General features: G+C 43.3%; 1 protein-coding gene and 1 long non-coding RNA gene across 14 annotated transcripts in view; one reads left to right on the plus strand and one right to left on the minus strand.

Annotated features, from left to right (window-relative positions):
* The window catches only part of EPB41L5 (erythrocyte membrane protein band 4.1 like 5), a 146,980-nt gene extending 127,179 nt beyond the window's left edge, over positions 1 to 19,801 (minus strand). For 3 of the 8 annotated variants that reach the window (XM_033400237.2, XM_033400234.2, XM_033400233.2), the window contains exons 1-3: positions 19,649 to 19,800; positions 13,862 to 14,048; positions 455 to 559 (exon numbers count right to left, since the gene is read on the minus strand). In XM_033400237.2, the coding sequence (XP_033256128.1) occupies positions 455 to 559; positions 13,862 to 14,041 (285 nt within the window). In that variant the 5' untranslated portion in view covers positions 14,042 to 14,048; positions 19,649 to 19,800. Of the gene's footprint in view, positions 1 to 454; positions 560 to 13,861; positions 14,049 to 18,792; positions 18,998 to 19,648 lie in introns of those variants that run through there. The other 5 variants (XM_033400240.2, XM_033400235.2, XM_049712116.1 and 2 more) reach the window with 4 other exon arrangements.
* Positions 19,802 to 19,868: 67 nt separating this feature from the next.
* The window catches only part of LOC125964966 (uncharacterized), a 34,671-nt gene continuing 27,209 nt past the window's right edge, over positions 19,869 to 27,330 (plus strand). For 2 of the 6 annotated variants that reach the window (XR_007478330.1, XR_007478329.1), the window contains exons 1-5: positions 19,900 to 20,248; positions 21,182 to 21,334; positions 24,041 to 24,167; positions 25,143 to 25,380; positions 25,490 to 25,608. This is a non-coding gene — a long non-coding RNA (uncharacterized LOC125964966). Of the gene's footprint in view, positions 20,249 to 21,181; positions 21,335 to 24,040; positions 24,168 to 25,142; positions 25,381 to 25,489; positions 25,609 to 27,330 lie in introns of all 6 variants that reach the window. The other 4 variants (XR_007478328.1, XR_007478327.1, XR_007478326.1 and 1 more) reach the window with 4 other exon arrangements.

Genomic DNA, 27,330 nt, shown 5'->3' on the forward strand with positions numbered 1-27,330 from the left:
TATGCTGTTCTCTCATCTGAAATGCACACGTCAAAGAACATCTAGATAATCAGAGATCTGGAAGGGATACCCTAGTCCTCTCACCTTAATTTGCAAACTAGGAACTTCCGTCACTCATCCACCGAAGAGCCCAGAAACCTCCCATCCCAGCATCCTCAAGACACAGTGGTAACTCTAGTTTGCCCGAGACCAATCCACCAGCTGAGATTTCCAAGTCTCATCTGCAAAGATCATGCTCCAGCAATTTGGCTTAGGGCCAGAACTCTTTTTTTTTAAAAAAAACAAGCACTTCAGGTTATTCTTAAGCAAGGGGTCAAAGCTTCAGGCCATAATAAGAAAAGCACAGGAAAAAAGAAGACACTGAGTATATGTATAGCCTTGTAGCACTTAGCACATCATCTGACAATTTTCATTTCTGTCCCCATTTTAGAGCCTCCAAAAAACAGATACTCACTGCTACTTGTGCCGAATCCATAAATCTCAGTCCAAAATAGTCGCTTTCAATAAGGTCCAAGTGGTACATAATCTGATCAAACAGCTCTTGTCCTTTGGCTTTTTTCTGAAATGGCAAGAAAATAAATCAGTAAGTGACTCATAAGATCAACAAGTCTGAACTGAAGATGGTTTTAATTACACAAGATCTCTTAAAAAAAAAAATAGTTGCAACACCAAGTATTACTATGTAGCCAGTTATGGGCAAGATACCATGGTTTTCCAATAAACCATTTAAGGCCAAAAGAGAATTTGTGATCTATTATGTGCTTTGCTGGATGGTGTCACTTCCTATCAACCAACAAATATTACTGTGTACCTAACACTGTGTGTAAGAAGAAACTCTTGCTTGTCAATTTTTAGGGTCCCTACTTTAAAGGAGCTTTATAATAACTGGAAAGAGAAAACAAGAAATCTTAGAACACTTAAGCACAAACCATGTGGAACTAACTATATCTGCCAGAGAAGAAAGAGTCACTGACAGTAGAATCATCAGTGAAGGCTTGAAGATCGGTCTTAAACCGGAAAGAATGCAGGGTAGGAAATAGCAAAAGCAGAAATGGAAGGTGGGAGGGAAAATGGACAGCAAGAAAACTACTGATAAACTCAGGAGACACCAAACTGGAGGGAGTCAGGGTGATAACAAAGAAGCCTGCGCAGAAAAAGCAGGTCGCAAGGTGTGCTCGCAGGGCCCCTGAGGGATCCCCAGATGAAAGATCCACACGGTCCCAGGATTCTCCTCACGTACCCTCAATCAAAACAACATACTGCAACAGACTGAATGCAGGAGCAGATGAGAGAATCTAAGTACTGGTCTATTAAATCAAGCATTAAAGAGACTGGCAAAAGTGCATAAAATAATGCTACTCTTCTCACTAAATTCTTTTGTTGTTTAGTAAGAGTTATTTTTCATGAAAATGTTACTTCTGTTAACCTATAAGGGGTATATTATTGCTATTTTTAAATTAACCAGTAAAGTTTTTCTTTAATTTTTCAGGGTTTTTGGGGGGGCCACACCCTGCAGCATGTGGGATCTCAGTCCCCTGACCAGGGATCAAACCCGCGCCCCCTGCAATGGAAGCGCGAAGTCTTAACCACTGGACCACCAGGGAAGTCCCTAATTTTTCTGTTTTAATTTCTAATATGGTAACTATCCATAAATATAACCTTTTAAGTAAAAGCACTGTTGAGATTCTCAATTTTCATGTATGTTGTATCCATGCCCCTCCCCGTAGTTTTAAATTATTTAGAATATTTCCCATAAAAAAATGTAGATTTTTTAAATTAAATCATCAATTTCTGCCTTTTAACTGACAACTTGATTATTTCGACTTGTCCACCACTTTTTCTGCACTTTCTACATCCTTTCTATTTGGTAAACTCTCACCCCTTTATGAAGACAGAACTTTACCAGGGCCTCATGCCCCCGGCCTCCCCTCCACCCAATCCTCATCAGGTTTTATGGATATACTTCCTCTATTTTTCTTTTCTTTGGTCATGGCTAATTTTTTTTAAGACAACAACTTTACCTTGGTATTCAATCATTCTTTACATGTCTTGCACATGTACATTACACATACCTAGCAGCATCTGCTAGATTTCTCTCTTCATTTGAGTTTTTCCTCAAGAAATGTTTCCCATGTGGGACTTTCTATGTTTGAGAATATTTTAATCATGCTCTTATACTTGAATGACAGTTGGCTGGATATAAAATTCAAGGTTCAAAGTTACTTTCTGTCAATACTCTATTACTCAAAATACATTACTCTATCACTCAAAATATATTACTCTATCGTCCTCCTACAGTCTATGTTGTCACTGAAAAGTGTGATGTCAATTTCAGCTTCCCTCCCCCACCCCCCCACCCCCGCCGCACTGTGCAGCATGTGTGAGATCTTACGGATCAAACCTGTGCCCCCTGCAGTGGAAGCTCAGAGTCTTAACCACTGGACCGCCAGGGAAGTCCCTCATTCCTTTTTAAAGCTGAATAATATTCCACGGTACGTATACAGTCGGCCCTCCATACGGCAGGTTCCGTATCCTTGGATTCTGGTATCTGCAGCAGGTTCTGGAACCAATCCCCCACAGACCCCGAGGGACAACTGCGGGCCATTTTGTTTACTGACTCATCTGTTGATGAGCACTGGGTTGTTTCCCCCTGTTGGCTACTGTGAATAATACTGCTGTGAACAGTGGTTTACAAGTATCTGAGTCCCTGCTCTCCATTCTTTTGGGTACATACTTAGGAGTAGAATACTGTAATTCCATGTTTAACTTTTTGAGATGCTGCCAAACAGTTTTCTGTAGTACCTGCACCATTTTACATTCCCACCAGCAATGTAGAGGGTTCCACTTTTTCCACATCCTCACCAACACTTGTTATTTTCTGGATTTTCTTTTTTTGTGTTGGTAATAGCAATCTAATGGGTGTAAAAGGGTATCTCATGTGGTTTTGATTTGCATTTCCCTAATGCCTACTGATGTTAAACATACTTTCATGTACTCACTGGCCATTTGCGTATCTTTTTTTGAGAAATATTTATTCAAGTCCTTTTCCTATTTTTGATTTGACTTGCTTTTTTGTTGTTGAGTTGTAGAAGTTCTTTATATATTCTCTATATTAATCCATTATCAGATACACAATTTGCAAATATTTTCTCCCATTCTGTGGGTTGTCTTTTTACTCTCTTGATAGTGAGTGTCCTTTAATGCACAAAAATTTTTAATTTTGATGAAGTCCAACTTATTTTTTCTTGTGCTGCCTACATTTTATTGTCATATCCAAAAAAACATTGCCAGATCTAATGTTATGAAGATCTTCCCCTATGTTTTCTTCTAAGAGTTTCATAGTTTTAGCTCTCACACTTAAAATTTTGTCATTCTGATTCTACACCCACTCTGATGTGTCCGTGTCTTCCTCACAACCAAGCAATTAACTCAGTTCTCCAACGAGACTGACTGCATGTCAGACAAACTCAATTCTCACCCTATCTCCCTGGAGAGAGCATCAGACTCCACCAGTTAAGAGCTCAGTCCCACAAGACTGCTCCCACTTCCGATGCCAATCGCAGGTCCAGATTGCTACTGGCTACCGGCTTCTCATGACCCCCTCCCTGGCTTCAATTAACTTGCTAGAACAGTCCACAGAACTCAGGAAATCAGTTTACTCACTAGATTAACAGTTTATTACAAAGGATTATCAGCAGATACAAATTTTCAGCCAGATGAGGAGATATACAGGGTGAGGTCCCAAACACAAGAGCTTCTGTCCCAGTGGAGTTTGGGACCCAGCACGTGGAAGTGTTCTGGTTCACCAACCCAGAAGTTCTCCAAACTTGTCCTTCTGGATCTTTACAGAGGCCTCATTAAATAGGCATGACCGATTAAATCACTGGCCACTGGGGACTGAACTCAATCTCTGGCCCCTCTTCCCTCCCAGCTGGGGTGGGGCCGGGGGTGCCAGCTTCCAACCTCCTAATCACATGGTGAGTCCCCCCAGTCAACCAACCCCTATCAGTGGGCTTCGTTAACATAACAAAAACACTTTTAGGGCTCTCCTGACTTAGAAAATTCCAAGGGCTTTAGGAGCTCTGTGCCAGAAACAGGACAAGGATCAAATATATGTTTATTATAAATCACAATACCACAGTCGTCTTTGATCCATTTTGAGTTAATGTTTGTATATGGTGTAACATAACAATCCAACTTCATTCTTTCGCATGTGGATATTCAATTTTCCCAGCATCATTTGTTGAAAAGACTCTTCCCTCATTGAATGGTGTTAGCACCTCTGCAGAAGATCATTTGACCATGTATTTGAAGGTTTATTTCTAGACTTGCCATTCTGTTCCATTGGTCTGCAGGTCTGTCTGTATGCCAGAACCACACTGTTTTGATTACTATAGCTTGGTAATAAGTTTTCAAATCAGGACATGCAAACTCAACCTTTTCCTTCTTTTTCAAGACTGTTCTGACTATTTGGAGTCCCATGAGATTCCATATGAATTTTAGGATGATCTGTCCTATGCTATGTGTGCAAAAAATGTTCTTGGAATTTTGATATGGAGTGCACTGAATCTACAGATCACTTTGGGTAGTACTGTCCTCTTAACAATATAACCTTTCAATCCATGAACGTGGGCTATCTTTTCTTTAGATATTCTTTCATTTCAGTAATGTTTTGTAGTTTTCAGTGTACATGTTTTTTGCCTCCTTGGTTAAACTTATTCCTAAGTAGTTTATTCTCCTTGATGCTATAGTAAAGGAATTATTGTCTTAATTTCATTTTTGGATTGCTCACTACTAGTGTATAGATGTGCACTTGATTCTTGTTGGTTGATCTTGTATCCTGCAATGTTTCTGAATTCTTTTATTAGCTCTAATAGTTTTACTGTGGAATCTTTAGGGTTTCCTACTTATAAGATCAAGTCATCTTGAACAGAAGTAATTTTACTTCTTCCCTTAGAATCTGGATGCCTATCATTTCTTTTTTCTGCCTAACTGCTCTGGCTAGAACTTCCAATACTATGTTGAATAAAAGTGCTGAAAGCAGGCATCCTTGTCTTGCTCCTAATCTTAGGGGAATAGAGACTTAACTTCCATTTCTTAACTTTTCTCTTATGCTTCCTATTTTGTACTTTCTTTCCTCCTATGAAAAGAGTTCCTAAATATGATCTTCCCACTCACTAATTTGTCCTTTATTTTAAATTTGTCTCCTTATTTTGCTATATTCATTAGGATGAATAAGCTTCTCTGGATTATGTGTAACAACAGAAAGAGCTCAACCCTAGTCTGTATCAGCTCCATTTAGCTCTGAGAAATTAGTGGGGGTGTAGATGAGTCCTAGAGGAGAGGCCCAAGAATCAGAAAACCATAGTCAATCACTTCCCATTCAACAAACAACTTTTCAGGTCTGTGATTCACTCCCATTCCAAAGGGAAAGGGAAAGGAATACTAGATACATTCCTTTCATTATAATGTATCACTCCCTGAGAGTTTGATGGAAGAGGGGTAGGGATTTAGGTAAAGAAATTTTAAGGGACTTCCCTGGCGATCCAGTGGATAAGACTTTGCCTTCCAATGCAGGGGGTGCAGGTTTGATCCCTGGTCAGGGAACTAAGATCCTACATGCCTCAGGGCCGAGGCAAATTCATAACAAATTCAATAAAGACCCAAAAAAAAAAAAAAAAAAAAAAGGTCCACATCAAAAAAAAGCGCTTCCCTGGTGGTACAGTGCTTGAGAATCTGCCTGCCAATGCAGGGGACTCGGGTTTGATCCCTGGCCTGGGAAGATCCCACATGCTCTCATCCGCATCTTTATTCTGCCAAAGCATCATCTGCCAGCTTCTTGAAACATCGGAGCTGTGTTTTGAGAAAAGAGAGAATGGGCTTCTGCCAGCTGGGTAGCTGCCTCCTCAGAATAAAAGTCTTTTCAAGGGTATGTATTGACTCCTTAATAGAGGCTAATTATAGGCCAACCGATAGTGAACACAAGGTATTTGCAGGTTCCTGATGTTAATAATGCTCAATCTAACAGAAATCTGACATCTCAAAATGAGAATCTCCCAAAACATCTTTATTTGAAATTCAGGGATAGCATGAATATTTTAAAAACTTTCATCTGGAGTCCAGTCAGCATGAAAAAGAACTATACTGTTTCATGAAAATAAGTCTCAGACAAGAAGTAAATAAGTTAACTGCAGTATGTTGATCTCATAAAAATTTCAGATTCTAACCCAGAAATAAAATGCATCACTGACGAACTGCAAAATGTGATCTTGATAATATTATTCTGGGTGGGTGAACACCTGACTCAATCATTAATTTTTAAAAATACCAATCTGTTACTATCAACCCTGGAAATGGTTCCTAAATCAGTTGGCTCTATCCCATTACGTTTCTTTTTTCTTGTTTTTAATATTGTCTCTACGGACTTCCCTGGTGATGCAGTGGTTAAGAATCCACCTGCCAATGCAGGGGACATGGGTTCAACCCTTGATTCCGGAAGAGCCCACATGCCGTAGAGTAACTAAGCCCGTGCGCCACAACTACTGAGCCTGCACCCTAGAGCCTACAAGCCACAACTACTGAGCCCACACACCACAACTACTGAAGCCCGCATGCCTAGAACCCATGCTCCGCTACAAGAGAAGCCACCGCAATGAGAAGCCCACACGCAGCACTGAAGACCTGATGCAGCCAAAATTAAATAAATTAATTTAAAAAACATATTGTCTCAAAAAAATTTTTTATTGAAGTATAGTTGATGTACAATATTATATGTTACAGGTATACAATATAGTGATTCACAATTTTTAAAGGTTATACTCTATGCTTATTATAAAATGTTGGCTGTATTCCCTGTGCTGTACAATATATCCTTGCAGCTTATTCATTTTATACAGTCACTTGTACCTCTTAATCCCCTCCCCCTAACTTGGCCCTCTCTTTTTCCCTCTCCCCACTGGTAACCACTAGTTTGTTCTTTATATCTGTGAGTCTGCTTCTTTTTTGTTGTATTCACTAATTTGTTTTATTTTTTAGATTCCACATATAAGTGATTATCATACAGTATTTGTCTGTTTCTGACTTATTTCCCTTAGCATAACACCCTTCAAGTCCATCTGTGTTGTTGCAAAAGGCAAAATTTCATCCTCTTTAGGGCTGAGTGGCATTCCATTGTATATATGTACCACATTCTCTTTATTCATTCATCTGTTGATGGACACTTGGGTTGCTTCCATGTCTTGGCTATTGTAAATTGTGCTGCTATGAACACTGGGGTGCACGTGTCTTTTTGAATTAGTGTTTTTGTTTTTTTCCCATTCCATACTCTCTTAAGGGTTTTTCATTTCATTACGTACTTAATAATTCACAGGAAATAACATTTTTGACATAATATACCATTCAATTCTCTTCAACAATTACTGGACAGACACCTGTTACGCATTAGCTGCTAGAGGTACACAGATGAATATGTGCATACTTCTTGTCCTCAAGCAATCACAAGGTTCTTACTAAGAAGAAAATCATACACAACTAGTTTAAACACAATAAATATGAGTGCTATCCTTGCAGTATCGACAAAATGCTAAGGAAATGAGGGTGAGTTAAGTCTGCTTAAAACTAGTAAAGGCTTCAGAGGAATTTATATCTGAAATTGGGCCTGGAAGGGCTGATACAACTCTGCCACCTTAGGTAAAAACAAAATGAAGAAAGATATGAAGTCTTGACAGTCTATGGTGGGGTTGAGGACAGAGACAGACTCGAGGCAGGAAAGAGTTAGAAGACAAAGTGGCAGAAGCTGCCAATGTAATTATTCCTAAAACTGCAAAACAGAATGTCACTCTCATCCTTAAAAAATTATTCCTCTTCCTCTACAGATTAAAGTGCGAATTCCAGGGCATAAACAGTCTTTCCTACTGTTCCTTGCTCACTCTTACAGCCTTATCTCCTGTCACTCCAGCATTTTCACCTGCTTACAATTTCCCTAGTAAGTCATACCTCTGAGCCTTAGCAGAATGCAGTTCTTTCTGCTCAGAACGTCCTTTAGGTCTCCAATGAACTCTGACTTCAAGAATGAGTACATCTATGTTACCTTCCAAAAAGCCAGACCCTGAATCCTCCTTCCTGGCTACTTTGTACCTATAATTCCAGTTAGTATAAACCCTATGCATAGGCAGAGTTGTAAAATAGTCTGCCATGTCTGGGCAAAGAGTAACAAGGTCCAGTGTGGCCACAGTGTGTAGAATAGGGATGTGAAATCCCTGATCCAAGGGTCAACGTCCTATTCATTTTCATACACCCTCTCATCTTGCAGCTACTGAATACGAACCAAGCAGAAAACAAAAAATGAAACAGATCCACACAGCTCTGGCAAACTACAGTTTCATTTTTCAGTTAAATCTAGACTAGTTCTTGCTATTTATATTCTTTTCTTTCCTAACAAATTCCTCTAGGTCACCACCTCATTCAGACACAGTCCTCACTTCATAACCTCTTTGGCGGAAAATTAAGACCATCAAGAGAGCATCTTCCCATTAGTCTTCTATCTTTCTCAGCATAAGATGGTATTCCTCCTAGAACGTTCCTATCATTTCCACCTGTGTATGTAAAAACATTTCGACAAACTCAGATCTCCCCTATCCAGCCATGCTCTAGCTGCCGTGCTATTTTCTTTCTTCCTTGCCAAATCTCGCGTGTCAATCCCCCGTTTTCCCTTCATGCACTCCCTCAGACAACTAAACAATATTTATTAAGCAACCACTGGGTACAAGGGACTATAAGAGACCCAAAAAATATAAGACTGTCCCTAATAATTCCTTTAAACCTTCTGAAATATGGCTCCCAAACACATCCCACTGAAGCTCTTTTCCCCACCTCATCCCTTTACCCCTTCTCTGCATGACAGCCGACTACCCTCTCCTGACCTTCCACACAATCAACATTAGCTTCTACACCAGAGCGAGAATTATATTTTACTCATTTCTAATCTACATTCTCCACCCCCATATCCACGTACAAAGCATTTCTTCCACTGCAAACTCACAGCCACAATTATTGTGCAGCCCCATCATCTTGTGCCTTTATTACTGTAGTCTCTTACTTTTTTTCCCTGTAATGAATCAAGCATTATCACCTTTAAATCAAAGCTATATGTCGTTTTTATCATCTTTCTTAACGACTAAAAAAACTTTAAGTGGAATAAAACACAAGTATACAAAAATCCATGCATTCTTAAACAGCTCTGAGATATAAATCACACACCACACCACTCACCCATTAAAAGTATATAATTCAAAGGTGTATTCACGGATATATACAACCATCCCCACAATTAATTTTAGAAAATCTTCATCGCCTAAAAAAGAAACCTCACATCCTTCAGCTACTGGCCCCAACCACCCTTCACACCATCCCCTCGGTCCCCACCCATCTGCCCTGAGCAACCCCCAATGTCCTTTTCTTCCCCCTTCGGATTTCTGTATTCTAGACTTTCATGCGAATGGAATCACATAATATGTGGTCTTTTGTGACTGGCTTCTTTCACCTAGCATAATGTTTTCAAAGTTCATCCATGTAGCATGCATCAGTACCATTTCCTTTATGGTCAAGTACTGACAGTATTCCATTATACAGGTATAACACATTTTGTTTATCCATTCATCTGCTGGCACTTACCTGTCTGGGCTGCTTCTACCTTCTGGCTATTCAGAATGATGCTGCTACGGACACCTGTGTACAAGTTTTTGTGTAAACGTGTTTCCAATTCTCTTCAGCATACACCTAGAAGTGGAACTGCCAGATCACATGGTAACTATGTTCAATCATTTGAGGAAATGCCAGACTGTTCTCCAGAGCAGCAGCTGGACCACCTTAACACTCCTGCTAAAACATGTAAGAGTTCAGATTTCTCCACATGCTCACCGACACTTGGTATTACCTGGCATTTTTATTTTAGCCTTCCTAGTTGGTGTGAAGTAGTATCTCATGTTTTTTATTTGCATTTCTCTGACAACTAATGATGTCAAGCATTTCATCTGCTTCTTGGTCATTTGCATATCCTATTTGGAGGAATGTCTATTCAGATCCTTTGCCCATTTTTTTTTTTTTTTTTGCAGCACGCGGGCCTCTCACTGTTGTGGCCTCTCCCATTGCGGAGCACCGACTCCGGATGCGCAGGCTCAGCGGCCATGGCTCACGGGCCCAGCCGCTCCGCTGCATCTTCCTGGACCGGGGCACAAACCCGTGTCCCCTGCATCGGCAGGCGGACTCTCAACCACTGCGCCACCAGGGAAGCCCCTTTGCCCATTTTTAAATTGGGTTATTTGTCTTTTTATTATTGGGTTCTAACAATTTTTCACATGTTCTAGTTACTTATCAGATATATAATTTTCAAATACTTCCTCTCATTCTGTGAGAGTCTTTTCACTCTCTTGATGGTGTCCTTTGAGGCACAAAGGTTATAATTTTGATTAAGTCCAATTTATTTATTCTTTTGTTGTTCATGTTTTTGGTGTCATATCCAAGAAACTGGTATCAAATCCAAGGTCATGAAGATTTACCCCTGCATTTTCTTCTAAGAGTATTATAGTCTTATGTTTAGGACTTTGATCCATTTTGAGTTAATTTTTGTATATTTAGGAGTTAAAGGTCCAACTTCATTCTTTTGCATGTGGCTACTCAGTTCTAGCACCACTTGTTGAAAAGACCATTCTTTCCCTCATCGAATGGCTCTGGCACCCTGTCAAAAATCAACTGACCGTAGATGTGTGGGTTTATTTCTGGGTTCTCTATTCTGTTCCATTGGTCCTTGCGCCGGCAAAGCACACCATCTAGATTACTACTGCTTTACAGTTAAGTCTTAAAACTGGGAAATGTGAGTCCTACGACTTTGTTCTTTTTCAAATATTGTTTTGGCTATTCTGGATCCCTTGCAATTCCATATGAATTTGAAAATCAGCTTGTCAATTTCCACAAATAAATCAGCTGACATTCTGGTGGGGATTATGTTGAATCTGTAAATCAGTTTTGGGTATACTGCCATCTCAACAATGTTAAGTCTTACAATTCGTGAACACAGGATGTTTTTTCAGTTATTTTAAGATACAATGGTCTATATAATTTAAAGATTTCAGCATCTGTATCAGCAAAGTAGATATATAAAAATTATTATCTAATGGTTAATCAAATATTTCCCATTAATTTAAAACTTAGGAGACAAAGAGTTTTACAAGACAGGCTATTTACTAAACAATACTAAGCTCATAAATCGAAGGAGTTACTATGGCATTTCCAAAGAGAAAGTTTAAAAACCAGATAATTAGAAATTTCTACCTGATGCCTTGCTCTTGTCCTTTACTGAAAGGCACTCTCACTACGTTAATTCCTTAAAAAAAAGGAAGTAGAAGGTATTTAAATTCCTCCCCCAATCTTGAGAGGAAAGGAGAACGGAAGAAAGAAAATGACCATTACTACTAAGTGTATATTAATTTGAAGTATATAGATCTAGATTTCTCTACTTAACTACAGAAAATCCCTTGCATATTGCCTGGACCATCATCTGAGTTCCAGGCTGCTTGCCACAATCAATACTGGGAATGGGAATAAGCCCAATGGGAAATAAGTATGTGCTTCATTCAATTTCTAACGTCAACTCTAAATCTTCTTTCAGAGTCATTCTAGACTGGCTGAGAAGCTAAATCAAAAAAAGGGAAAACCTGGGGCTTCCCTGGTGGTGCAGTGGCTGAGAGCCCGCCTGCCGATGCAGGGGACACGGGTTCGAGCCCTGGTCCAGGAAAATCCCACATGCCGCGGAGCAACTAAGACCGTGCACCACAACTACTGAGCCTGTGCTTTAGAGCCCGTGAGCCACAACTACTGAGCCCACGTGCCTAGAGCCCATGCTCTGCAACAAGAGAAGCCACCACAATGAGAAGCCCGTGCACTGCAACAAAGAGTAGCCCTCGCTTGCTGCAACTAGAGAAAGCCCATGTGCGGCAACAAAGACCCAATGCAGCCAAAAATAAATAAATAAATAAATAAGTTTGTATTAAAAAATTAAAGGAAGAGAGAAAAACTTTTCTTCCCAGAAATTACTATTCTTCTGGCCATTTTCTTTAGTAAGGCAGTTTAGCTGGGAGGGCAATGCCCATTTTATATCCACGCAAGCATCCAGAGTTAGCTTATTAACTCGAGGATTTCCCCTGCGGAGCTGAAAAGGCAACTGCTCTGGCTGCACAGAGACAAATGTAAAACTCCTGGCTTTTTCACTGCAGCCGTGTGCGCGCAAGGCGAGCTAACGTTTCTGGCCTGATGGAGTATCACACATGCCCTCACTGAGCACACCAAGCAAGAGGAAGCATTCTAAACCAGTCACTAGCCATTTATTCTACTTTCCTGGTGTCAGCTTCTCCATCAACACCCTCGAGACTTCATACTTCCAACATTAGGTAATAAGAAACTTCCTTCTACTCTCCTACACAGCAATCTCAAGCTTTTCACCACATACCTAAGCATATTTCAGTGGAACAGTACACAGAACTCTTGAGATACTTATCAAATAAATGAACATGAAAACTACCCTCACAAAGGAGCACATATTGGAACATCAAACCCTCAAGAAGCCCTTACAGGAAGAAAATTTAAATGCATTAAAGTCTTTCAAAGTCAAAATCCCTGAAAATGCCCAGTCTAATGTACAAATATAATAAATACTCAAAAAGATGACTTCAAAACACTTCAAGATATCCTGTGTCTTCATTTTATCATATTCTATTATTTTAAAAACGTAAAATGTACATACCTAGTACCTTTTAAATTATTCAGTTAATCAGAATATTCGTTTAAACAAACTACCCAGTCCCTTCATCTCTCTGCGAGTCTAAGGCCGTCACGGCTCATCCGACCATGCACCACCGCAGCACCCAGGCTACCGCTTCGCGCTATGGGGTCTTTAATTGCATTTTGGGTGAATGAGTGTGCACTAAAAAGAGTCTGTAGGGAGGGAAGACACTGTGGAACATTCAATGACACCTCAAATTGCACATTTTACAGCTTAGTCACGTAAACCTTTTAATACAGGGCAAAGACATGAGAAAGCGATTTGGTATGAGCAAACAGCTCAGAAAGAAGCCCCACAGCCCCCTTAGAGCTACCTCCCCTCCCCTCAAAAAAAGAGACCTGCAAGGAGTAAGTTAACTCCTTTCAGATATATTGGATTCTTTCACACTGTGAGCTGTGATTATTCATAACTGCAAAAAAACCTCCCCAAAATGTGAATGTAATTACAACATCCAATCTTGAAATTAGTGTATGGAAAACCTACCCTGCAAACTACTTTGGGAACAAAGAGATGGGCAGCCAGAGCTGAGGGGTATGAACAAAGTCCTTTTCCTCACTTCATTCCATTAAAACGTCTACAAGCACACCGAAGTGGGCAAGAAGTATTTGTTTCGAGGGAAGTGAGGAGTGTTTTGAAAACTACAAAAAAATACAGAGAACTAAACGTCTTACAGTGTCCACGTAAGTATCATTATCGTCCCCAAAGATTCTCACTGCTTTAATAACTGCTCAACAAGGACTGTGAGAAAGCCCCGGGAAGTACACGGCATACTGCCACCATGGAGAACACACAAACACACACACAGACGACTCACACCAGCAACTGCCCTAACATCTGAAAGTTCCAGTTAAGTGCCACTAATTCCAGAGAAGTCCCAGCGCTCCAGCTATCGAAGGCCACCTGATCCATGCACCTGTGCGGCAGGCGTGGATCCCACCTGCCCAAGTGACCTGATCCCCCGCCCCTCCCCGCAGCTCCAGAGAAGCACATGACCTCAGCACGAACGTGCAAGTCAGCAAACTGTACCGGCAAGTCCACACTGACATCGGTCCCGTCCAGGAGGGACACTCGGCAGGTGATGACGGCCCTCGCGTCCCCGGCCGCAGGGATGTGCATGGCTGCACGCTGGGCCTCGCGGAGCCGGTCCCTCTCGGCCTGTCTGCGCATCGACCGGCGGCCGAGCGTTCTGCGGAAGAAGCTCAGCATTTTGTCACTGCAAAAGACAGGAAAAGGTGTCAGAGGTCTCCCGCAATTGGCTGTCAGACAAACGGTGTAATTTAGTAAAGTTCTGTGGACACTAGGAGATGCGTTATTAAAAGAGCATCTGGTCAAGTAAATTTGAAAAAAATATTATTAATACTGGCTACTTCAGTTGAGTTTTTAAAGACCTTAACCTAAAATAGGGCTACGGCTCACAGCACTTCTAAACTTTCTGGACTTTTTTGTAAGGAGCTAATCTGGTAAGAGAAGGGCAAACATTTATGAAGTTCAACAGGTCTTTTGGGCCAGTAATTTATATGTACAACAGCCAAATACCCCTACAAACATTAGGAGACGATGCCATACGCTAAGGTGCCCTTTGATAATAACAACCATCCTAAGAAGTTCCATTTCTTCTCTGACCAGATTAGCTATTATTAAGTAGCAATTTAAAATCTGTAATAAAATATTTGATAAAAACTTATATTTGAATTATATTTGAAATAGATTATTTTTGTAATTTTACTATGAAATTTCTATAAATTTAATAGTAATTTATAAATTACTATAAAATTTCAGATAGCTTTTCAGTTTACAAAGCCCTCATACGTAACGTGTGGCCCCAGTCTCCTTCTCCCCAGGTTTCTTTTCAGGCATTGCTCCCTTTGCACCTTGCTGGTCAGTCTCATTTCAGCGGCCTGTCAAAGGTCGCACTTGTCACCGCAGACTTCTAACGCCCTATGTCAGAGAACCCCTCCTAACTCCTGTTAACTCCCCCTAACCCTCCCCTGAGGAATATTCTGACATCTAAAGAGTCAGTCACTCCCATCATCACACTTTCACTGAACCTTGAAAATGTTTTGCTGCCTCACTAATCAGATTTTAATTATTCATTTACATGTCCATCTCCTTTATTGTAAGCTCCTTTTTTAAAATTTTTTAAAAATTTACTTACTTATTCATTTATTTATTTTATTTATTTATTTACTTAGCTGTGCCGGGTCTTAGCTGCAGCATGCACACGGGGATCCAGTTCCCCAACCAGAGATCAAACCCAAGCCCCCTGCGTTGGGAGCGTGGGGCCTTATTCACTGGACCACCAGGGAGGTCCCTACTGTAAGCTCCTTGAGGACACAATTCCTACTTTGAACAGGTAGCCACCCAGCACATTTCATCATCAGGTACAACAAACGTTCAGTAAATAATCTTACTGGGTACTCAGAAAAACTCCCCAAATAATATTGTCTTATTTTGATAAGCAAACTAAGGGGCACAGAAATTAAACCACTGACCAAGTCCATTATTTAGTAAATACTGAAGACAGGGGCTCAAATTCTGATTTTCTGACTCCAAATCTTGGTCTTTCTACTACATCATAGGACTATTCATGCAAAACTCACATTATACAGATAAGAAAGAAATTATCAAAGATCACAGCTAAAAAGATGCTGAATGAAGATACAACATAAATCATAAATTTATGTCAGACATACGGTGTACACCGTTTGTCTGACATAAATCACACACGATGAATTTGTTTCTTAAAACTTAATTCAGCATATTCAAGAAATAAATTGCAAAGGGGTAAAAAAAAAAGAGTGGCAAAGGAAATTGCAGATTCAAAGAGACTTGAAACATATCAAAAAATCACCATGTGTGGGCCTACTTTTAGATCCTAATTCAACTAAAAATTCTTTTAGGTTGTCAGATGTTATCATTGAGGGAAGCTAGGTGAAAAGTATATGGGAACTCTGTACTACTGGAACTTCAGCATAAATCTAAAATTATTTCAAACTAAAATATTTTCTCAAGTCACGCATTTGTTATTATACATGTAATTTATAAGAAGTCTAGCATAACCAGCTGATGCTGTAAACTAGATAGATGCATTTATAAACATGATAAAAATAAAAGCTAAAGTGTTAAAATAAATAACATTTTAAAAAAATTCAGTAGCTATCAATTGAGAATTACAGCCTCATTTTACAAGTACACATACTCCTATGTAATCAGATAAACTGGCAAAACCATGATAGCTGTCATCGGAACTTCCTAAGGACACAACTACACACACACACATCTGAACACTAACTGGATTGTTTATGATAATCAAGGAAGTACTGCCAACTTTCTTTTGGATAAAACAGTGGTTTTAAAGATACGTTTTAAAAAGAAAGTCTTTATCTTTTAAAAATACATCCTGAAAAATTTATAGAAGAATGATGTGATGTCTAGTATTCGCCTCAAAATAATACAAGGAAGGCAGTTAAGCGGGAAGAGAGAGGACACAAATTGGCCAGATAACTAACTGGCCAACAACTGTTGAGGCTGATGGGTACATGAAGGCTAATTATATTCTTCTGACTACTTCTGTATATGCTGAATTTTTCCATAACAAAAAAGTTTTCTCTAAGGGAAAAAAAGTTCAAAGTGAAATACAACTTTATGGTTCCTAGGAAGTACATGAATTATAAAACAAGTTTTCTTTCACCACACCCTACACCTTAAAAATAGACTCACTGAACTTCCCTGGTGGCGCAGTGGTTAAGAATCCACCTGCCAACGCAGGGGACACGGGTTCAAGCCCTGGGGAGCAACTAAGCCCGTGCGCCACAACTACTGAGCCTGCTCTCTAGAGCCCACGAGCCACAACTACTGAGCCCATGTGCCACAACTACTGAAGCCCACGCGCCTCGAGCCCGTGCTCCACAACAAAAGAAGCCACCACAATGAGAAGCCCGCACACTGCAAGGAGAAGTAGCCCCGCTCACCGCAACCAGAGAAAGCCTGCGCGCAGCAACGAAGACCCAACGTAGCCAAAAATTAATTAATTAAAAAAAATAGACTCACCACACAAGCAGAATTAACCTGCTAAGGAAAAACACAACTTCCTTCTTATTTATAATTTTAATAACTATGTACTTTGAACTATGAAACTCCATGCCACAAATAACAGGTTCTTTTATAAAAGAATATGAAAGCACTTACATGAAAACAAATTTCAGATGGACTAAAGAAGTAAAAGAAATGAGCACTAGAAAACAACAAATATTAGGGTGAAATTCCGCAAAAAAATTCTTGAAGGATTAATAGGCAGTTTAATAAAGAACTATCACAAATTGTGAAGATAAACAACCCAGAAGAGAAAGAATAGACAAGATATGAAGAAACAAGGTCTCAAAGATGACATGCAATAAAAATACTCATTACAGGGCTTCCCTGGTGGCGCAGTGGTTGAGAGTCCGCCTGCCGATGCAGGGGACACGGGTTCGTGCCCTGGTCCGGGAAGATCCCACATGCTGCGGAGCGGCTGGGCCCGTGAGCCATGGCCTCTGAGCCTGCACGTCCGGAGCCTGTGCTCCGCAACGGGAGAGGCCACAACAGTGAGAGGCCCGCGTACCGCAAGAAAAAAATATATATATATTCATCACAAAGATGTTCAACCTCACCAGTAACCAAGCAAATCCAAATTAAAAAACTAGGATACTGTCTATCATTTAAAAGACCCTAGATACCCAGTACTGCAAAGGGTATGTGAACAACAACCACTCTCACACCACGTCCCCTGGAGGAAGAAGTCAGCACACATGAGAAGTGTTAATGTGCGCACCCTTTCACCCAGCAGTCCTATGTCTAGTAGCACAGCCTAAAGGAATGTCCCATATGTGCTCCAAGTTACGGAAACAAGAATTTTCAGGGCATGATTAAGACAGTTTTAAATACCTCTATCAACATGCAAGTAGTTAAATGATGGTTCATACAATGGCATATGACAGTTGTTTTTAAAGTACAGTTGACAAAGACACTGACAAAATCTACAAGTGAAAAATGAAATCAGAAAAAGGAGCATAGTTTACTCCACACTGGGGTGGGGCGCACACATATACATATTCTTACACCTTGTCCACACACAAAAGCACGAGGACATGTACACTTAAGCAAGGTTATTTCTGGAGAGGGTCCTGTGGAGGTTCTCAGTTCTTGCATAATACCAACATACGACCACGTCCGAAGTTTAATAAATGTATTGCCGACCCGTTCTCCCACGTCCACCCTCCCCAGCCCCCTCCTTCGAGCCGCAACAGCAGATTCTGAGCGGCCACCCCGCCAACCCCTGTGAAGGACCCAGCGTTACCGGCCTCGCTCCCCGCCGCCGGGACCCTCAGGCGCCCACCCTCGCGCTCGCCCCGCTCGGGTCAGGCTTCCACTCAGCCCGAGAGCCCGCAAGTGCAGCCTTTCCCCCAGCTGTTCCGGCTTTCTGGGTGCCCTCTCCACGCCAGCTCCCCGACCCTCTCCTACTTCGCACAGCCACCTTCACACGGCTGCTTGGAAGTGTCTCTTCCTCAGAAAAGCATCCCGTGCCGCCTGAGTTGGGTCTCCTTGCAGCAGCCCTAGTCCGCTCTTTATAACACTCGAGGGACCTGCAATTAAATGCCACGCCGTCTGTCCATTTTACTAGGTGTTTCCCCCACTAAGCCACACACAAGGACAGGGACCCAGTCCGACTCGCTCCCCACGGCGGCCCAGCCAGCACGGCAATACGCGCATCAGGCGCTGTGTAAAGAGCTTGTCCGAAATAATACAACGGGATTTCGGGGTGGTAGGGTTTTGCCTATTTCTTACACAGTAGTTTTGAATCCATCACGTCTAACTTCTCAGCTGTGAACTAACGCGGGCTTCCTTTACAATCGGAAACATGCAAACTCAAGTCGTCCGTTTACCACCTAACTGAAGTTTTGGTTTTTTTAAATACACACCTAAAACTCAAAAGTCTGCCGTGATTCGTGTACACTCTGCTACGTGAGCGATGGCCACAGTCCAAGGTCGGCAACTGCTCCCCACCAAGGAAAGAGCGCCCGCTTGCAGCTGGTAAGGAGCGCTCCCGGGACGCTTCCTTCCCTACGCGCCGGCTCCCGCACCGGCTTTCTGGCTCAGCACAAACCCTAGTTGACCAGGGTCAGGCTTACTCACCACCACCAGGGGACTGACACCCTCCCTCCCAGTGATCCCAGCACAGAGAGCGTCTGCAAGGAAGGCCTTCAGCAGACGGAGCAAACAGGTCGTTTTCTAAAGAACGAGAAAACCCTGCCAACCAGCGCCTGTGAAACCATCCACTGTGTCAGTAGGACAGCAACGGAGCGACGGGAAGCCTTCCCCCAATTCTGGAAAAAACATGTAATATCCACTTAAAATGCTGCCAAACGGTCTAAAAGACTCGGGTGTGGTTGCCCTGACGGCAGAACCGTAAGGGCAGGTACCACCAAAGCCGACCCCCCCGGAGCCCGGCGTCCGGGCCGGCCGCGAGGTGGGGGGCGGGGGTCCCCGGAGCCCCCTTCCCCACCCCCACCCCCACCCCGGGACACCTGCCGGTCCGCCCCCGGAGCGCTTCAGCCCAGCGCGGTCGCGACCGGCCCTCGGTGCGTCCCCGAGCGGCCACGTCCGCCCGCAGGTGGACACCCGGCCCGGCCCGGCCCGGCCTCCCTCCCTCCGCGCCCGGCCCTTCGGCCGCCGCCCGCCCGCCCCTCGCGCCGGGCGGCCCAAGGGTCCCGGGCGAGGCCGCAGCCCCGGCGCCGGCGAGGAGGGCGTGAGGAGCCGGGAGGGCGGCGCGCTTACCTGGCGGCGACCACCCGCAGCCACGAGAGGGGAGAGAGACCCACGCGAAGCGCCAGGGGGCGGCTCCGGGGAGACGCCGAGAAATGGCGGCCAGAGGCGCGCCCACCGCACTAATCCCCGCAGACCCCGGCCGCCGGCCCGCCCCTTAGAGCCCCTAAGCTCCGCCCCGAGGGCGGGGAACGCCGCTCTTAAATGGGCAACGACACCGCCCCGGAAGTTGCGGGGCGGGGAGATGCTCGGGTTAAAGCGGCGATGCCGACCCGGCCGGAGCTCTGGCGGCTGGTTTAAAGCGGCTCTGCCGGAGGCCGGTACCCGGGAGTCCTTCAACATGTTAATTCACGTGGCAAATATTTACTGCCCAGCTGTATTCTAGTGGGGACAGAGACGGTGAACAGATGCATGAAGAACGGTAAGAAAGCGGACGGGAAATAGGAGATTTCTATTTAACGGAGAACGTTGCATCCTTTCTCCTTACAGAGAATTCAGGTCAGTGCCCGCGATGGGCCAGGGTGTGTACTGGGCAGCGGAGACACGATGGATAATAAACAGGACACACGAAGAGACCTCATGCGCCTTCCGAGCTGACAGGAGAGACAGAAAGTAAGTGACATCAGTTAGTAAGATTCAGTACCACCTATTAGTATCCGTGGTTAGAGTTGGGCACTAGGGTTAGGCCCTGCTAAATGACAAAGAGAAAGCTAGAAGGGGGACAGGGACAGAGTGAGGACTGGTGGTCTTACACAGACCCGTAGGGAAGGAGGAAGGTCTGTCTCCTTGGAGTGAAGGGCCTGAAGGAGGTGAAGGCGCGCCCCTGCTGGGCCCTGCCTGCTCGGTTGAGCGAGGTGCCTGGGGGCGGGGGCAGAGGGAAGGGCCGTGGGGGACCGAGACGACAAGTCAGAGAGGACAGGGCCGAGCTGAAGGGGCTTCGGGGCCCTGGGCAAAGCTCCGAGGGCTTCAGTGGAGGACCTGCTGGCTGAAAGCAGAAGGGCCCTTCCTAGGGTTTGGCGCTGCCCCTTTGAACCCGCACCACCCCAAGCCCTCTCCATCGTCTGGGGAGACACAGCTGGGGGCTGCGGTGCCACAGGAGCTGGGGTTGCCCAAAGGCCTTCACTCGTCCGTGTGGCATCTCAGCTGGGGTGGCTCTTAGCAGCAGCAGCTGAGTTCTTTTGGGCGTCTGGAGTAGGGCAGTTGAAGTGGCTGGAGCCCCTCAAAGAGTGAGAACTGAAGCTTCTAAGGCCTGTAAGGGCAACGCCCAGAAGTCATACGCTGTCACTTCTGTTGCGGGTTACTGATTAAAGCGAGTCAGAAGGCCAGACCCCTTTCAAAAGGGACGGAAACAAGATTCCACCTCTATTTTTTTTTCTTTTAATAGTATTAGAGAAGTTTTCTTTCTCTACTTTTTAAAAATAGCTTTATTGAGATGTGATTCCCCCATTTAAAGTGTACACTTCAACGATTTTTGCGTATTTACAAAGTCGTGCAGCCATCACTACAATCTTAATTATAGACATTTTCATCACTTTCTCGTGGGAGGAGCAGCACGGATGTACAGGGGTGAGAGGAACTGCGCGTGCTCATCTCTGAAATATAGCTCCATAAAAAAGCAATGACTCGGCCATAAAAAAGAATGAAATCACGCCATTTGCAGCAACATGGATGCAACTAGAGATTCTCATACTACGTGAAGTAAGTCAGACAGAGACAAATACCATATGATATCACTTATATGTGGAATCTAAAATATGACACAAACGAACTTATCTACGAAGCAGAAACAGACTCACAGACTTGTGGTTGCCTAGGGGGAGGGGGGAGGGGGAAGCTTGGACTGGGAATTTGGGATTAGTAGAGGCAAACTATTATATACAGAACGGATAAACAACAAGGTCCTACTGCAGAGCACAGGGAACTATATTCAACATCCTGTGATAAACCATCATGGAAAAGAATATGAAAAAGAATATATAACTAAGTCACTTTGCTGTACAGCAGAAATTAACACAACACTGTAAATCAACTATACTCCAATTAAAAAAAAAGCAGTGATGACAATGATGCTGACACAGGGGTAGGGGAGTGTGGCTCATGTATAGATGGAACAATAAAGGGCCACAGGGTGAAGGTGGGTGATAAGTACATTAAACTATTCTGTCCATTTTATGTACAGGTTTGAATTTTTTCCATAGTAAAGAGTTAAAAAAACAAAAACAAAAAACCAACTCTCTGGGCCATGTACCCCGTGGAAACCCTTCATGTCTCCCTGGGGTTAGGTTACCCTGTTTGAGAACTGTCTGGTCTTGAGTGCCACGCACCGAGTCTATCAGGGCTGAGAGCTGTATTGTACTTTTCCTGTTTACTGACCAACAATGGAAGCATTTTCTCTCAATGCTTATAAACCAGCTTCACTGTCCTAAATTGTTGCCTAGCACACCCGTTTAGAGGAACAGTCCTCTGCTCCATCCTTTTTTCTACCTCGGTCAAGGGTGGGGTGGGGTGAGAGAAATAGGTTGAGAAATATGGTTATAGGCTGAAGGAAATATGAAGTCTTGGAGGATGCAAGCTAAGGGCCTAAGCCATAGGAGGTTGTTTGTGCTCTAATCATGAAAGATTATTCCTCCTAACAATTCATCCTCTCCCCCGATCCTCTCCCCCAGGCATAGACACCCTCTGCAACATTCTTGTTTTGTGGTGAATTAGCCCTCTGCCTTCCACCAGAGACAGAAGGCTCTCTCCTTGGACACAGCTGAATTGTTATAATGCACTTGGCTGCAAGAAATAGAGAACACAATTAACTGTAGCTTAAAAAATAAGTAGACTATTTTTCTTACATAAGTAATCTAGAGATTGGTTCAACTCAACAGTCCAATAGGATCCTAAACTGTTACTCTTTCTGTTCTGTCATCCTTAGTATGTTGACTCTGGTTTTTATGCTTCTAGCCTACTGGCCACAAGAGGGCTGCAGTATCATCAGCTCCCCTATCTGAGTTTCAGAAATGAAAGGGAAAGGGGAAAAGATCTTCTCTTCCCGAAGCTTTTTTTTTTTTTGGCTGTGCTGCGAGGCTTGCGGGATCTTAGTTCCCTGACCAGGGATCAAACCCATGCCACGGCAGTGAAAGCACCGAGTCTTAACCACTGGACGCCAGGGAATTCCCAGCGAAGGCTTGTCTTTAATTCAGGGAAGGAAGTCCCACCACGCCCTGTCTCATTGATGAGAATGGGATTACCTGCCCACCCTGGCCACAGGGAGAGAGAATACCATAACTGGTTTAGACCAATTATAATTCACACTTGGGGTTTGGGGAAGGGCCTGCTCCCTCTGAGATTAAGGGCTCACCCTTAACTTCTTGAGCAGATCCAAGTTGTATTAGCAGGAAGCAGGGGGTGTTGTTAGGAAGAATGGCTGTGGGTAAGGTATCGAAAGTGCCTACTAGAATAACCCACTTTTGGTGGAACAGTCCTGGCCATGGAAAGATTTTCCTCTATTGAACTAACATCCTCACCCTAGATTTCCACTCCTATTTTAGGTCCTGGTTTGCTCTCTCTGGAGTCACAGAAAGGGGTAGATACAGGTTTTATTAGTTCTGAAAATCATTTAATACAATTGGTGGGGGGAGGGGAGGCTTAAGTGAAATAAGGCAGATTTAAAGATTGAAAGTAGAGTGAGATACAGGGTCTTGGAAGAGGCCCATACAAGTCAGGAGCTCTAAAGCTTAAAGCTGATTATCTTCACGGTAAATCCACTTTTGCCCACAAGAAAAAACATGGCCCCTCTTTCACACCACAGCCCTTTATTTTTAATTAATTAATTAATTAAAATTTTTTTTTTGGCTGTGTTGGGTCTTGGTTGCTGTGCGCGGGCTTTCTCTAGTTGCGGCAAGCGGGAGCTACTCTTCGTTGCGGAGCACGGGCTCTAGGTGTGCGGGCTCAGTAGTTGTGGCACGCAGGCTCAGTAGTTGTGGCGCACGGGCTTAGTTGCTCCGCGTAATGTGGGATCTTCCCTTACCAGGTCTCAAACCCGTTTCCCCTACACTGGCAGGCGGATTCTTAACCACTGTGCCACCAGGGAAGTCCCCACACCACAGCCCTTTAAATAACTGAGGACATTGGTCGCAAGTCTGCAAAACCCTCTCCCCTTGATTTCCAAGCTCCTTACTTTCTCAGCCAGCTTGTCTGAACTGGTCCACACGGGTGGGGCCATTCATGCTGAGGCATTCTGAGCAGAGTGAAGCAGAGAGAATTCGAGTATGAGAGTCAGTCCTCCTGGAGGCTGAAGGGGCCCTGCTTCCACAAGCCTCCACTGAGAAGACCCTTGCTGATTAGTAGAACATTGCAGAAGTGATGGTGTGTGACTTCCATCATAAATGACAGTGCCCTTCTGCCTTGCCCTCTCAGATTGCTCACTGTGGGGGACAGCAGCCACCATGTCACAAAGACACTCAAGAAGCCCTGTGTAGCCACCTGGATGGAGAGGACCTGAGGCCTCCCATCAACAGCCAGCACCCACTTGCCAGTTGTGTAGGTGAGTCATGTTGCACTGGATCCTCCAAGCCCTTTAAGCCTTCATATGACAAAGTCCCCACCAATATGCAACTGTGGCTGAGTCAGAACCACCTATCTCCTGTCCCACAGAAACTGTGAGCAATAATAAATACTTGTTGTTATTTTAAGCCACACACACACACACACACACACACACACACACACACACACACACACAAGAAAAAAGAAAAAAATTAAAAAAAAAAAAGAAAAGACCCTTGAGAGAGCGGGAATCAGGAATAACTTGTTTTCCAGACACTGGATCAGGAGAGCACTGACTAGTCAAGAATGCACACAAGTAAGATAAATTAAAAAAAAAAAAATCAGGAAGCACCACTAAGACAGAGTTTTATTAGCATACTGCAGTCTAGACTTCAGTTCAGAAGCTAAAAAATCCAAAATAACTTTAAGTCTGTAAAATGAGGATGATACCACCTTCCTAAGAGGGTAGTTATGAAACTTACATAAAATAAGTTAACTGAAAATGTTTTTGGAAGCACACAACACTACATAAAATATAAAAGTTATAGACCAAGGAACAAAGATACCTGCGCTGACAGTGGGAGATGGGGGCTCCTGGAACAGGGCGGTGGCCTGGGCCTGGTTGTACACTCTTGGATGGCTCCCTTTACCCAGCTAAATCTTTCCTGAGCCAGAATCTTATGTCTGAAAGTTCACCCTTTCTCTCCATGCAAGTATTCCTGGCACGTGTAAGAGCTTAAACTAATTCACAGTGAAGTATTAACCACATAGACTAATTGAAGGACACCTTAAAAGAATGGGGGAGGGCTGGGGTAGAGGTGTGCAGAGAAGGGAGATGCAAGATAAACTGGAGACAAGTCACTCCCTTCTCCAGAGCACAAAGCCAGGCTTCTCCCTACTTCTGGAGATTCAGGACAATAGACCTAAGCATTCATGTTCCATGAATCCATACTTCATGTATCATTTTGTTCAGAATTATCTGGAACAGAGCCCTGCTGATCTGGTGGCGGACGCACGTTCTTAATTCTGCTAGGAAAAAAAAATTTCAGGAAACCCTGGATGGCTCCAGGCAAGTTCCTGCCATTGAGTAACAGAGAGGCGGAAGTGAAAACATTCTCCCATTGGGTTTGCCCAACAGTGAAACCACGAGGGACTGAGAGACTTAAGAAGAGGGGAGGAGCCACGGCTCAGCGCCCAGATGTTAAGTGCACGTGAGTCACCTGGGGATCTTGTTGCAAGGTTAAGTCTGGGGTGGGGCCTCAGAGTCCTTCATGGCCCTTACATGACTGACCCGCACCTGTGACTGTTGTGTGATTCCAGGACCCGCCAAGCTATCAGGAGACCACATAGTAGAAAGACCAGTGGTGACTACCCTGCCATGAATTCACTTGACAAGCATCCATCTTTCCTGGCATTAGTTTTCTCGTCTATAAAATGAGGTAATTTGGGACTTCCCTAGTGGTCCAGTGGTAAAGAATCCGCCTTCCAATGCAGGGGACGCGGGCTTGATTCCCTGGTCAGGGAACTAGGATCCCACATGCCACGGGGCAACTAAGCCTGTGCGCCACAACTACTGAGCCCGTGCACCTCAACTAGAGAGCCCACGTGCCACAACTAGAGAGAGAAAAACTGCCACACCACAACTAGAGAGAAGCCTGTGCCGCAATGAAAGTCCCGCATGCCTTAACAAAGATCCCGCGTGCCGCAACTAAGACCCAACACGGCCAAAAATAAATAATAAATACATCTTTTAAAAAAAATAAAATGAGTTAATTAGAACAGATGCTTCCTGAGATCTCTTCCAGATCTTAAAACCTGTGATTCTACACCTATTTCAATACATAAGAGAATTTCATTTAATTTTACATAAACCAAATACACAAAAAAATTTGAATTTAGTTTTGTTAAAAGTAAACCAAACCTCAAATTTCCTTTAAAGAGAGAATCATCACATTTTAAATGCCTATTTTCCAAAAATTGATTTAGAAATATGAGGTCTAAGTTATGACAATGATTTTTCAAACATATAAGTTGGTACTGTTCTCTTAAAAATAATTTCTCTCAAAGAATATTAACTTTGGCTGTAGAGTCAGACACCTCCTAGACACACTAGCTACTTAACTTCCAAGGAATAAAGTGAGTTTTAACTCCTCGTCTGTAAAATGGAGACACAGTTGTGAGGGTCAAATGCAGTGGTGGGCAGTTGCAGTTCAGGGGCTTTGTACCTCATTTCTCGTGCTGATAATGCCTGAGAAAGCAGTGGGAGGTGAAGCTGTGAGTTTAGGTGGAAACTACTTCACAGGCTTCTGGATCTTCGCAGTGGTAGCAAATCTTTATCCTCAGAAGGTGGATCTGGTTCCTGGCAACAGCCAGAAGTCAATCAGAACACAGCTGGGTGAATGTGTTGCAAGACCAGGAGTCTGAAGGCAAAGGGGTTAAGTGCAGTCCGTGAAAACGGCAGAGTAGGGACCTTGGAAGATCCAGAAAAGCAACCAAAAGTCCAAAAAACATGGTCAGAATTAACTTTTTCAAACTCTGGATATTAAGCAAAAGCTTGCAACAATCCAGAGGTGTTTATTCAAGGAAAATAGCTAAATGTTGGTAAGAGCAATGAGTTTTGCAGCATTTTAATGGGCCTGGGTCTCAGCTTGCTCTCCCCAGTTCCTCTGCAGCCTTGAAACCAGCAGCCAAAGGGCCACTTGAGGGGGCAGAACAGTCAGGACTCCTTCAAAGCCCATTCCCAGAGAACTGTTACTTTCTTTGACCTAACTCAGAGCTCAAAATGAAAAGCTGGGGAGTCAGATGTGCAGAGGGGCTCTGGAAAGCTGACACATTTCTGGGAATCTCGAAGGCCACTCGTGTGCACGGGGCTATGTGCATGCCCGGCTCTAAGAATACATTTGTGTTTGAGCCCAATTATAATCCCTTAGTCTGTTGCAAAAAACAGACCCCAAGTATATCGATTTTTTTCTGTTAGTCTCTCATAATTGTCTTGTTCATACCACTTTTCAGACTTTGAGAAAGTATTAATGACACCTGTATAAAGCCTTTGGAAAAATGTGACCCTTTTTCTTTTCACACGCACGTTTCATTGGCTTATGTAACATATAATTAAATGATATAATGAAGATAAGTAAATTTGCATATGTAGGTTAGCAAAT

Source organism: Orcinus orca, chromosome 7 (genome assembly GCF_937001465.1).
Source record: "Orcinus orca chromosome 7, mOrcOrc1.1, whole genome shotgun sequence".
Lineage (NCBI taxonomy): Eukaryota > Metazoa > Chordata > Mammalia > Artiodactyla > Delphinidae > Orcinus > Orcinus orca.